The sequence below is a fragment of the Rhyacophila brunnea genome, unplaced genomic scaffold (genome assembly GCF_057557595.1).
Source record: "Rhyacophila brunnea isolate RB1 unplaced genomic scaffold, BYU_Rbru_1.0 scaffold_20, whole genome shotgun sequence".
NCBI classification, from domain to species: domain Eukaryota; kingdom Metazoa; phylum Arthropoda; class Insecta; order Trichoptera; family Rhyacophilidae; genus Rhyacophila; species Rhyacophila brunnea.
The window spans coordinates 13,878,844-13,892,879 of NW_028232860.1; the positions used below are offsets into that span (position 1 = coordinate 13,878,844).

At 32.2% G+C, this 14,036-nt stretch overlaps 1 protein-coding gene across 1 annotated transcript; it reads right to left on the minus strand.

Moving 5' to 3' along the window:
* Nucleotides 1-7,092: 7,092 nt before the first annotated feature.
* LOC147071228 (apolipoprotein D-like) lies at nucleotides 7,093-12,662 on the minus strand. The gene is made up of 4 exons (XM_085948349.1): nucleotides 12,355-12,662; nucleotides 11,136-11,349; nucleotides 7,763-7,855; nucleotides 7,093-7,353 (listed from the first exon to the last, which is right to left on the minus strand). The coding sequence occupies exons 1-4, from the start codon at nucleotides 12,466-12,468 to the stop codon at nucleotides 7,187-7,189; spliced, it is 588 nt and encodes a 195-aa protein (XP_085804475.1). The 5' UTR covers nucleotides 12,469-12,662; the 3' UTR covers nucleotides 7,093-7,186.
* Nucleotides 12,663-14,036: the final 1,374 nt, after the last annotated feature.

Sequence of the window (14,036 nt, forward strand, 5' to 3'; positions counted from 1 at the left end):
TTGTATTACAAGACTACCATATTTGTTTTTATAGCAATCTCATAACGATTTTCTTGCAAGTTATATAATATATACCATAGCCCCCACAAGGGGGGGCTGACAGGGCTCTAGCCTAGGGGCCCAGTCTTAGGAGGGGTCCGGCGAGGCGATCAGATAAGTGAGATAAACACACATAAAAAATTTGCTTTAATAGTAAAAAAGTCGACTGCGGCGCTATTTTCCTTCAATAATATTATTATTTAGAGTTATGTGTTAAAACACTAAACATATACGTTAATTTTACCGCGTACACCATTTGGAAAACGCTACTGTCGAGCGTCACACTGCCTTTATCCTTAACGATAGGTAGGAGGGCCGCCAAAAATCCTAGCCTTGGGGCCCGCTTCGCGATGTGGGGCCCATGATATATACATTATACTTCGTTTAGGTAGGCTTTAATTGATTTTTAAAAACTAACCAACACCATCTATAAATAATATTGTAGTCTTAGTTCAATAAAATCAAATACGTATGACTAACAAAGTTTAAAGTGCACTATTTATGGCGGATCTTAACAGCATACCCTCCACCCTTCGCTACTGCCATCAGCCTGGTAAAGATATCTTGATAGACACGAACTTCGTGATTTTTTTTTTAATTAATTTTATAAAATATCCACAACATTCCTCTATTTTTATTAAATTTAAGTAAGAATATTTTTTAAAAAGTCGAAACCGTGGCTCCGATTTTTCATTTGATGGAAACGAGTCCTATTCAATTTTTAACAATTAATATCATCTCTACATCGCTGATTAAAATATAAAACACGAGTTAGTGGGGTGTTTTTGTTTGTTTATTTTCATTTTAATTTACCTACATAAATCTTTCTGTATATGTACTTACATGATAAAAATATTTTATCACCCTATCTTATTGTTACGTACACATTATAAATGAAAGACCTGTTTATTCGTGTTTATATTTAGTAACTTTATGGCCGATAGCTTGAATTATTTTGATAAGTTTCGTAATGTTATTTTCATGAAACTCTGACAAGCCAACACAAAATCACAGAAAAAAAAATCAACACATGTTTTGATATTACGAGATAAATAATATCGACCGTATAGAGGGGAAAAGGCGTACCCTCAGTTTTTTCAAAATAGGATAAATTGGATAATAATATTGTATATGACTAAATACACGTGTCCAAAGGATGTAGGTACGAGTAAACTGCAAACGCTGATTTACTATCTTAATTTATCTGTCAATTAAAACAGAGAAAATGAAGTGGGAAAAACGACTTTTTTTGGTTTTTCTTTAATTAACTGAATAATTAATATCAGAGGATATAAAAACCAAATTAGTAATCAGTAGTACAATATATTTACGCAGGTTTACTGTGCACAGAACGAGTGCATATATACCTACGACCCTCCGTACCTATTCTATAAAGGAAATCAAGCATGCACTGAAACAGTTACGGTTTTTTTTATTTGAATACAAACGTAACACAATATAATATAATATTATTTGACCTGTTCAATATTGATTATTTTCTGATATGGTTATGCTGTGATTGTGAACAAACAAAGAAATACATCAATATAGACGGTTTTATCCGTGTTGACAGAAACGCTAAGTAATTAAATAATTTTGACTTAGCTTGTAGATGACCTTTGAGTGACCATTGTTCACCGATTAGGTACTTACCTATTTATTATCCATGTTAAACGCTATCACGTCAACATGCCATTTGGTGCACGAAATCATTAAAAAGGTAAAATAAAAACTAACATATTACAGTTGTAGAAAATTATAAAAATACATAATTAAGCAATATTTTGTATAGGTATCTAGCAGTGGCGAAAACTATATACTAGGCGATTGTTTAAAGCAGGCATGCCCAACCCGCGGCCCAAATGAAGACTTTTTGCAGCCCAAGGCCCAATTGAAGTTTTCATCTTCCTATATTTTGCATTTTGGTATTCATACAATACAAAAAAAAATCTCGTAAATTTATCGCATTTACATTACGTACCAGTGACGTCCCTAGATAAAATGCCGCCCCTAAGCAGCTTATCCTTCTGACAAAAATATCTAAGAAATGTGTGGTATAGCTAGCTACATTACCGACAAAATATATACTACTAAATCTAATTTAAATGCCATTTCTGCTTCAATATATTTCCACGGTTTCAGATAGATTTAAAAATACACCTGGTAACATCCTAAACTCACGAGCGACTGGCAAAAATGTTTGGATAAATTTTAAATTAGGCAAGTATGTACCTACATATAATTCAAAAATCTGCACGTGTCATTGCTGGTCATTAAGGACGTGACCTCCAAAGACAACGGAAGCAAACTAGACATCGCGAACACAACAAAAAAAAATAAAGTCCTATTAAACCTTGTATGTTAGTTAATTAATACACTTTGTTTCCAACCAGTGAGCTGATTTTTTAATGGAAAGATATTTCCGTTATTATTACGTTTAGGTAGCTAATTCTATATATACCTAATGATTCTCCTCGATTTGCCGCCCTTCGAGTAACTGCCGCCCCCAAGCGACGCTCAATCAGCCTACCCCCACGGGAAGTCACTGGATAGTACCTGTTTTTATGCTTATGCCTGCTCCACACACTCCGTACTTGTCGCATGTATGCAAAAGTATGAGGAAATGTTCAAAATATTCTTAACTCATTTCACGTGGCGGTGGAACCAGTGCCTCCAAATTTACAAATGGAGCTAATAGAACTGCAATCAAGCATATAGTTAAGGTGTATGTTCGAAGGTATATCCTCGAAGATAAATTTCCAAAATTAAAACGACTAACAATGTGCATTACAGCAGCATTTAGGACTACATATCTGACAGGACTGCGAATCGTTCTTTTCACAATTAAATGTAGTAAAAACGTCTCAGCAGGTTGCTCTAAGAAAATACGACCAATCAACTGCGATGCTCGCCGGCTAAATTACCAGTCAAAATGAAAAAGATATCAAACAATATATTATGTACAAAACAAGTGTCACATTAATTATAATGTAATAAAATATTTTGAATAAGTTCTTTGTTTTATTTTTTTATGAGTGGCCCACCAAGCTCAGTAATATTTTTTGGCCCACCAAACGATTTGGGTTGGGTACTCCTGGTTTAAAGTCTACCTTCTTAAGAAGAATATTTTTTAATTTCATATTGACGTATTTATATAATCATATAAATACTATATAAAAATAATTTATTCAATTTACTAACGACATCTATCGTATGTAGGAATGTATTAATATTAACTTATATAACCACATCGCATCTCTCTTCAGCATTGTATTGTATGGATTATTTGCTGGTGAATCCGGGCATTTTTTGTTTTGTATCGAGTTTAAGTCATGTGACCTCAAGGTGTCTGTTCCAGTCCATATAAATCGATAGGCTGCTAAAGCTCTACGCATTACACATTTGCCCGTAATATGATTGTCTATGACTGCACGTTTGTTCAAAATAATAAGATAATTTAAAAAATATGTTTATATGGGATTCAATCGTATATAAATTTATTGTGTCGTTGTCACTAGTGTGACCTATTTGTCATTACCCATTTATTTACCTATATTACCTATATGTTATTAGTAGTAATATCGGATTATCTTCTTATTTCCCGTAAATATACCTGACAAGTGAGCTTTCTCCAAACACAAACTGATTTTATTAAGAGCATACACAAGTGAAACGGCAAATAATTTTAAACAGTAGATAGGAATAAATTTTGCACTCGTCGCCAATCGGAGACCGACAGTCGACGTGTGAACACGTCAATTTGTTTTATGATGGCGTCAGAGGAATATATTCTTAAATCGTGTAAAGATGACTAAAAAACGTTACGCATGTATTTGAAAAAGAAAACATGTCAATTAATATACTATTATTATTATTACTAATATAACAATAAACATAACATTAAATGGACGCATGTTGAATTTTTATTACAGAATATATTTTGTTCGGCACGCGTCATTTGCACAATCCGCGCATCGCCTAGTCACGATCGTTTTAGAGTTTTAGACCATGCCTCAGCTGAAGTATTATAGCCTTAACATAGGTAATATAATATGAAGTGTGAACAATAATATATAGGTACCTACGGTTATGCTTGAATACTGTAAGTACGTCTTTCGATTTTGCGTAGATAATCGATTGGTAAGTACAAAATACAGTTTTGCTTTATTGAAAACGAGTTAACGACATTTAAATAATAAATTTACTTGAAATTGCTCAATTGAAAAGAGCTTTAAATTTTTAGAAAATATAAACTCCATCGAAGAACACGTTATAGCTGCAAAGTATTAATATTTTTGTTACTTCATGTTTGACTGTTCTCTTTTAACATTTACTCCAACTGACCTAAACAACAAAAAAAGACACTGTGAAAAGGGCTGAACATGTGTCATTAATTCTTCTTTGTTTCATGACAAACTTTTCAAATTCAAAAATAGTACATTCCCCACAATTTCTTATATAATATTATTATATACACATACCTATCGATAATTTTCAAAAGCTTTCATTAATTTTCCATGTTAAACTTTATGACTACCAGCACAGATGTCAGCAATTTCCAATTTTCACGTTGCTTACCTGAAATTTCTCTGACTATAATACCATATTATATTCCTAGTTCATTTATAAAAAAATATGCGAGTCATAACTGACTTTTTAAAAAAATTCAAAATATCGTTAAAGTCGTCAGAAACATCTGGTGTAAGAATCAATAACTTGTAACCAAGTGAACACCTGTACAGTTAATTAATTAAAATATTATTATTTTACAAGAAACCACTTATTGACTGATGGTACCTATCACTATAATATCAAATAAAAACAATTAATGAAATATTATTTCAAAATAATACAGTGATTGTTTACAATCGTACTTGCCTAATATGATCCTACTTCATAATTATCCAGTGGCGTGCCGTGATTTTTGTTTGCAACGATGTAGTGACTTACTTATCCACTATTTCCAACATATTCATAGGATTTTGTAACGAATTGAATTTTGGCGAGTGGCTAACAAACTAATGTTATGTGTGGTATTGCGGATTAGTAGTAGCTCTGCGATATTCATATTCGATATTGGTATGACTTTAGGAGTATCGAGTAGATAAGAGAATGCACCAAGCAACCTCTCATCACGCAGAGTGACCGCCACGCTACGTGCTGCGGATGCCAGAAGAGAACTTCAACCTGGAATGAAGTGGGTCAAGTGGGTGAAGTGGGTGCAGTGGATGAAGTAAGTGAAATGGGTCAAGTGGATCAAGTGGGTGAAGTATTATGATAGAGCTTATTAAAAAACAGTCATTGATCCTGGGAAAACTGCTCGCAACTATTTAATATATATTATAATGTCACTTATTACTAGGGATTCCAATCCCGGGATCCCGAATCCCGGGATCCCGGGATCCCGAGCTATTTTCAATACCTATGAATCCCGGGATTGATAAACATAATCCCGAAACTTTCGGGATTGATTTTTTTATAAATTTTTATGGAAAATAAAATAAAAACGAAAATATAACAGAAAAAATACTTTTAATAACAAATAACTGCATCAGAAATAAACTGAGTTTGAATGAAGTTTGATTAATATCCATGTGTAAGTTGCCGATTCATTTTATTTTTTCACATAAATTAATAAAAATGAGAAAGATTGGAAAAAACAATGCTTCGCACTATTAAAAAAGTAATTTCACCATGATCTCATACGTTTTACGGCAGTTTCATATTTGGCTGACTAATTAGATTTATGAAGCGGAAAGGCCATAAGTACACCATGATATGCTTTACTATTTTAAATCTCGCTAACCCATTCATTAAGCCTTTACTATCAGTAACAGCAATCTCATGTTAAATTCACATTATTATTTATATTGCAATATTATTTACTCCATTAAACTTATGTATTTCCAAGATTGAACGTATACAATAATAACAATAAATGTCTTAAATAGTATAAATTATACTAGATTTATTTTTGACCGATTTTATCAATGTTATTTGTAAATATAAAAATTTTATATTAACAATGGAAAAATGCCAATCCCGGGATTGTCAAATTGTAATCCCGAAATCCCGGGATCAGAATTTTGGCTCGGGATTGGATTCCCTACTTGTTACTGTACTCATTAAACGATTAAACAATGTTAAAACAATTATATTATGAATATAATGCTGTACAAAATGTTATACAATATTATTTACCTCGCGCAGATTTATTATTGAATTCACTACTAATCGTGGGATTTTCAAATTGAAATTTACGTCACGTATAACCTGATAAAAAGGTAGCAAACACACGATAGTGTTTGTTTTTTGGGCACATATTTGAGTTCGCTAATAATTGTTATTGGTAAGATTTTGGAAATACTGAAAGAAGGTGCAGTTGTTAGCTCCATACAAAAACATAAAAACAACTGGAAGTAGACCGATAACATAGATACACTCTTGTGACTCTTGTATCCATGGGATGTCATTGTATAGAAAATTCAACCTCCTAAAAAGTGTACTTAATTCTAAAAGAGATATTTTCCAAGTCAACAAAATATCTAATTATTGGGAGATTTACTTAAGTAGGTACTGTTGCTCATTTGATATATTATGCTGATTTGATTAATTTTCTAAATAGTTTAATAAATATGAAGGATTTGTTTTTTTTTCATTTTAGTAACATTTTTGCATTGTTTTTTTCATTAAATTCTTTGCAAAATGTACGCACGATTATTGTGTGTGATGGTAATACTGGATAAACTTCAGCCCACCATTCAAACTCATCAAACTCATTATAATACTTGCACATACTTACACATATTGTAAAAAATAATCAGATGAAACTATAATACTTATATTTTCCTAATAAATAAAAACATGTTTAACAATACTTAACTAAAAATATTCAGCCCATTATTTTGTTGAGTTCGATTTTATGTCAGTTGTTTGGGCCAAAGTCACCCTATGCTACGGTACCTAATGGAAAATATAAAATATAATATCGTGGATTAAAGTTTAAAAAAAAACATTATGGGTGACCCAAGGTTAAAAAAATAAAAGTTTGAATCAAAGAAAAAGACATTTATTTTGCAGTTTTCCTTAATTGGTCACCAGTGAAGTGCATTTATTTTTATAAGCTTTGCATATTGTCACAGTCACTCTATGTTGCCAGTGTGGACATCTCCTTCGGCCTGCAGGCACTTTCAGTATGGTTTGTATACAAATATGTGTTCCAGTCAAGTACATCAATCGACTGGATCATATTATTCATGGCCAATACTGAAACCGGCGACAGCGTTGGTGTTCTGCTAAAGATCCAGCTAGTCACTGAAACATTCAAAATATTAATTTCATCAATATTACGCAGACCCTGCACGATCAGTATTACTGTCAGTACCATGGCCCCCACATTCTGAAGCGGACACCCGGCAGTGTTGCCAACTGTCGGTGAGAAAAACAAACTAGATGGGATACGAAAACAAGTTATTTGGCAGAAAAAAACGCTAGATTTTGAGAAAATAAACCTTCAATAAGTTCTTATTTTTGCTGATCGAAAAAGGTGCTTCTTTTTACAACTTTACTGAAATCATGAGAGCATGCGTAATAAAAATGTGTTTATGGGAATAATGTAGTAGTAAAAAGGGGAAACAAAAAGTATTGCCTAGAGCCCTTTCAAGTGTAAATCTATATAATGTATGTGAAGTCAAAAATTGTCGATATAAAACCAAATCATTACCTGTTTTCTTGTTATCGCTCAAATTAACACAGCCATAAGCAAGCGCATACGTGTTGTAGTCAGTAGCTAATACCCAATAAGGCGATGTTGCATCTGGAATAAACAAATTAAAATAATGTTATGCTTAATCCAAAAATTATAATACTGAAAACTTTTTATGATTCCGATGAAACAGGTTAATTAAAAAAAAATAGTCTTCGCTTTGGGTTGCAAATCAGTTACGCCGAAAGTCCAGAAGAGCAGGGATTCTCAACAGCTTTGTGGACGCAGGCGCATTCGACATTAGACAGGAAGTGACTGACACCAATATGTTATTTAATAATTTTAAATAATACTTTTTTTACAAAAACCAACTTACTAATTATTAAAATCAATGAAGTTGGGGTATGTATATTGTATATATATATAAGCAGTCTTATATGGTATTTTTCTTATGACATTTAGAATTATTTAACAAACGCTGAACGCAAACCTCCGCAAATATTAACATCGCTGTGTTGATCTTCCGATGTTTTGATAAATATTTTCTCCCAATTTTTGAAGTTATACTTCTTTAGGCGCGTTTGGAAAATCAGATCAGAGTGTATTTTTGCCGTGTGACATGTAACACATAATTTATTTTTTCACACAAAAATAAACGCACTCGATTGGTTTCGAACCACCGATTGTTCGGTTATCAGCCGAACGCACTACCATTACGCCACAGTATGATACTCCAATCGTGACGATTATACAGTATAATATTTTAGTTTAGAATTGTTCCGTTGCCTAGGCAGCGAATTTATTATTGTCGGCCATTTGCAATTCCTTACGTAAACAAACTATTAAACGTCATATTGGCAGTTGTTACTTTAAAAATTAAAACGACGATAAATAATATATAATTTAGTAATATAAGTTAAAGTGTATAGAAATAAACCAACGACGTTCCAATAAGCGGTCCTTTTTCTTGAGTGTAATTTAACAAGATAATTAAGAGCTAGTCGAAGAATCTAGGTTATCACAAGTTTTGTTTTTGTTACGCCAAAGAAGTATAACTTCTAACGCGCATACATAAGTACACACACTGATTATTTTATATATATTGTGATTGTTTATTCAACTGTAGTTATACACGGTTTTACATAAATTTCAACTAAATAATAATGCTTAAGTGTAATATTGTTGGCTGCTTATCTACACATCGTGACGGATTGTCTTTTTACGTGCCCTGAAAATTGGCAAAGGAATGTCATACGAGTAGTGTGAAGTTCTCTGCAAATGAACCTGCAATGCAGAGTCACTTTTAGCTAACTTAATCAATAAACTATTTTTTTATTCAACGAATAAGACACAAGATTTCAGAATGTAACATTGTATATACTGAATATACATAATTTGATAACATCTCATGCATACACACACTAGAAAAAATCGTTTATGTAGAAAAAAATACGACGCCCGACGGGACTACCCGTAGTATAATGCTAAAACCTACTGGCGCGAATCCAGCAGATACTGGTTCAAGTCGGGCGTCGTTTTTATTACCGACATAAACGATTGTTTCTAGTGTGTATATGCATGAGACGTTTTCAAATTATATATACCAACTTAATCAGTTGACCGATGTTCAAGTTCAATTAACGGCCCACGTGCTCGTCGTAGGTCAAAATTGAGTTTTTATTGTATTTTCAAACCATGATCCTGGACACTCCTTAAACGTTATAGATAATATATTTATATAATTTTGAAGCCTTATTATCCTTTATTATAGTTATTTTAAACATTTGATGACTGCATAAAGTATTTTTGTTACATAAAATAGTATTCTTTTAAACCTCTCGCTCTAATGTTTTAGAATATAGTCATATTTCGGTACATAACTGTGCAGTGGTGTTAAGATTTTTTACATTTATTAATTTTTAAACGCATTTATAAAACCATTAGTATAATTTATTATGAGATAATTTTTGTAAAATATTCACGATAAAAAATTATATTGATAATCTCTGTGATCCCAAATTTGACAAGAATTAGGCATTTTATTATTCAAAAAATCGGCAAGATTAACACATTTGAAGATGATTCTAAAGATACTAATTATAAGCTATGTCTTTGATCATTCAAGTGTGATAAACATCTTACGAATAATGATTGCTTTATAATAATTATTGACCTAAGAATAAGGTAGTGTTTTTTTGAAATACGCCATTTCTTTTGTCATTCCCCAGTGGTTAAGCTACAACATACGGCCGTAGCCATAAATTGACAAACTATAATTAAAGTAGGGAGTAAAATGATATTGACGCGCGTGTTTGAACATGTACCGTTAAAAAAAAAAAAAACGGTTAGGTTTTTTTTTGATCGTTTAAGCTAGTCAAATCAAGTTTATATGATTCAACAGAAAATTTAAAAACGTTGTATATAAAAAGTTCTTTTTATCTTGTAGTTATTATTTAGTAATAATTTACAATGAGCGCGATCAAACATATTGGGTGTCGTGTTGAGAACCGCTGTCTAGTGGTTCTTTTCCGCTATATTAAGCCATCAAACCCGTGGTCTACCGCCAATGTCGTTATACCGGTTTCGCAGACGTAGGGCGCTTAAATTGAGATGTATCATTCCTTATTTCCATTCGTCCTGCCCAAGCGATCTTTATCAATTTTACAATATCAGTGTTTTCTGTAACGGCTCATCTTACGTAGGCGAAGTCGATGCGAACGCGATCGCAACGCGGTTTGAAGCGATATAAAGCGAAACGATGCGAAGCGGCAACGTTGTCCAACCTGGCTTGTCACCGGTCGTCATCGCATATTATTCATCATGGGCATCAAGGGTTTATTTTTATTTGAAAACTCATATTTTAAATACAAATTTTTACAGAAATATCTATCTCAAAGAAGTGGAACTAATATTATGTATTTAGAAAGATACGTTCATGACTGATCGCGTCGTTGAAGCCACGCACCGCTTCGCATCGCTCGCCGGACATATTCTGCACGTAGGCCACTCGTGTGGCACTCCATATTTCCGTGCCGCGCCGCGTCGCATCACGTAACACCCACGTAAGACGCCGCGTAAAGCAAACCCGGTGGTCGCTTCGTAAGAAAATACCAAAATCTAAAAACATATATTTAAATTACATAACAAAATACTCAAACTCGTGATTAAATACTAAATAACGGCGTGTGGCACAGATAGGTAAAAGTTGGTGAGGGGTGCTCCACGTACCTAAAATCACCACTATCCAGCTCGTCAAAAATACTGAACAGGTGAGTAAATCTACACCGCCACACTCCATTTCCACAGATTATGTCAAAAATTTTAAAGCAATATTTTATATGATAATCTATACGTTAAATGTGGATAATAAATAATATGTATTTGTTCTTACTTGATGATAATGACTTCACAATCAATTTCCCGCCACCTTGCGCATTGGGATCCAGCGAAGCAGTGGAATGATACGTTTCTGGCACTCCTGCAGTTAAAAGCTTTGTTGTAACTGCAAATGTAGAGTTTTCCAAGGCGTATGTGACCTTGACGCAGTCTCCAATATACAAAGGAGCCGTCTCCAACCATGCCATTTCATACCAGAGTCCAGAATACTAAAATAAAATTGCTTTCACAGTGAATAGATACTCTTACTCAGATTATTATAATTATAATTCAATTAACTCTCTTTTTCTATATAATATTTCGAGAATGTGAACTAAAGGCCAAAATGGTGACTCGATTTTATTTGTAGGTACTTATCGTTGGAATTATCACTTTCATTTCAATCATCTAAATATGGAAGGGTTAAGTGTGTAAATATCTTAAATTATCGTAAAAAAAATGCTGATTTCTGTGGCAGGCTACGGATGGAGCCTTCAGCCTTTCAGCCTTGTAAAGGAAAGGGGTTAAGAATTAGCAGTATTTCTGGGTGCTTAGATTGTACAATCTATAGACTGTATGAAAAAGTTGTTTATTATTTAATTGGTATTGTCTTCTAGCTTATCTCATCCTAGAAATTAATATTTCGATACAGAATGCAAAATATTGCAATTTTTTCAAAATTCTGAGTCCATTGCTTTATTTTATATGGTTATTTATAATCAAAATTAAACATATTGATAAAATAATAAAAAAGTACAAACGACAATACAATAATATTGTATTCATAATAGGTATTTTAGAAAAGATACTGCTGTTTGCTTTGAATGGCAAGTAGTCCCATAACTCCCATGTGATAAACAGATTAACCGTTAACTGTATCCAGTGAAAATTGATTTTTAAGATCTCTATAAAATCCTCACAGAGATATATGACCTTTCACAGATTATATTGAATTTTATATAATTAGGTATTATAGTAAGACTCCTTGATAAAAATATAATATGGTCATTTATAATAGCTTAACACGTATTTACCTAGATGTCATTAATTGTATAATTATTATGTGACGACGTACCTATATATTAAATATATAATTAGTAAATAAAATATTAGATTTTATCTGTCAGTTTAACGTTATTATTTTTAATTACTTTGACATTCAAAAATAATTGGTAAACGTAAAAAACAATTAATTTGAATAACTACCAATATATCATGTGCATTTATTAACTTACTTTTTCCATATCAAATTTATCCACAACCACCAAATTAGGGTCGCATTTTCCCGGAGAAATCACTTGGCAACTCACCGTTCCCAAAAATACCAAAACAACACTCAAAATCAACATATTTTAAGCAACGAAGACTTTAGTTAAGAATATTAGTTTCTTAATAATAATTTAAAAAATTTAAAAGAACGTAGAAGTCTCACGACCAAATTCAACTCAAAATCGCGAATGACCCCTCACTTCAAATTGTATTCTCTTATATAAATGCACGCGATAGTAATCAACATGTCAGTCATGGTATGTTTTTTACGTACAGGTTGACGGTTGATTAAATTTCACATAATAATATTCAAGCACAAAACACATTTGAACAACATAATAACCAATAAAAATAAATTACGAAATCCAGAAAATATGTAAATATTGTAATTATTTAGCTACATACAATATACTTTCATGGTTATTTTTGACAGGTACCTATGTCAGGCTGTTTTATTATTATACTAATAATAGTTTTATCTATTCTATCAATACTGGTGAAGAATTAATTTATTTTTCCTAATAAAGTTTACAATATGAATGGATTCTACAACATACTGCTTCTGTTTTCGCGACTTTTCTAAATTATAAAGTACCATGCTTTATAATTTATATTTTTTATATTTAATATTTTTTTTTTATAATTGTGTACCTTTTAGTTTACTTTTCATACTGTTTTTGTGATAATGCATATTATATTTATTTCTTCTTTACGCTGTTTTTTTGTTTTTAAATGTCATGTTGTTAAATTTGTAATTTGTAATGTTCACGGTATGTAATAAAATAATAATACATAAATTTTAAAATTAATAAATTTGACTATTCAACCCATTCAGCGCTCGAAATAGAAAAATTTATGAACTGGAGCGCTCGATAATTTTCAGAAAATATTTAAGTGTATGAGTTTTTGAAGTTATACTTCTCTTGGGGCGTTTGGAAGAGATTGAAATTGAGAGCTGCTTGCGCACGCCGTTACGAAAGTGCGAGACAGTATGAAGTTAGCTGCGAATCAGTCAGCTGTATACAAATGCAAGTTTGATAGTAGAATTGTTCCGTTGCCTAGACAATGAATTTATTATCGTCGGCCATTTGCAATCCCTTACACAAACAAGCGATCAAATGTCAGAGTGACAGTTGTTACTTTAAAAATAAAAACAACGAGAAATAATATATAATTTAGTAATATAAGTTAACGTGTATAGAAATAAACCAACGGCGCTCCAATAAGCGGCCCCTTTTCTTGGGTGTGTAATTTAACAAGATAATTAAGAGCTAGTCGAAGAATCTAGGTTATCACAAGTTTTGTTTTTGTTTTGTTACGCCAAAGAAGTATAACTTCCAACGCCCGTACATAAATACATGTACCTACCAATTTTTTGGACATAAAATTATTTACATAATATTATCTGATAAACACTCATGATTTGGACAGATGTTTTTCACCGCTGCAGGCGAAAAAACTGTTTTTTTATGAAATATGATGTAAAAATTGGTAGGTTTTATTATTTGCCTTCATTTATCTGTCACTTAGCCGCCAATTAGTAAAATCAGTAAGATTTCGGAAAGCGAATCCCGGAATATTAAGCCCAAGTACAAAATTCTCATTAACCAAAATTGTTACATTAAAATCGCCCAAAAGCTTTGTAACA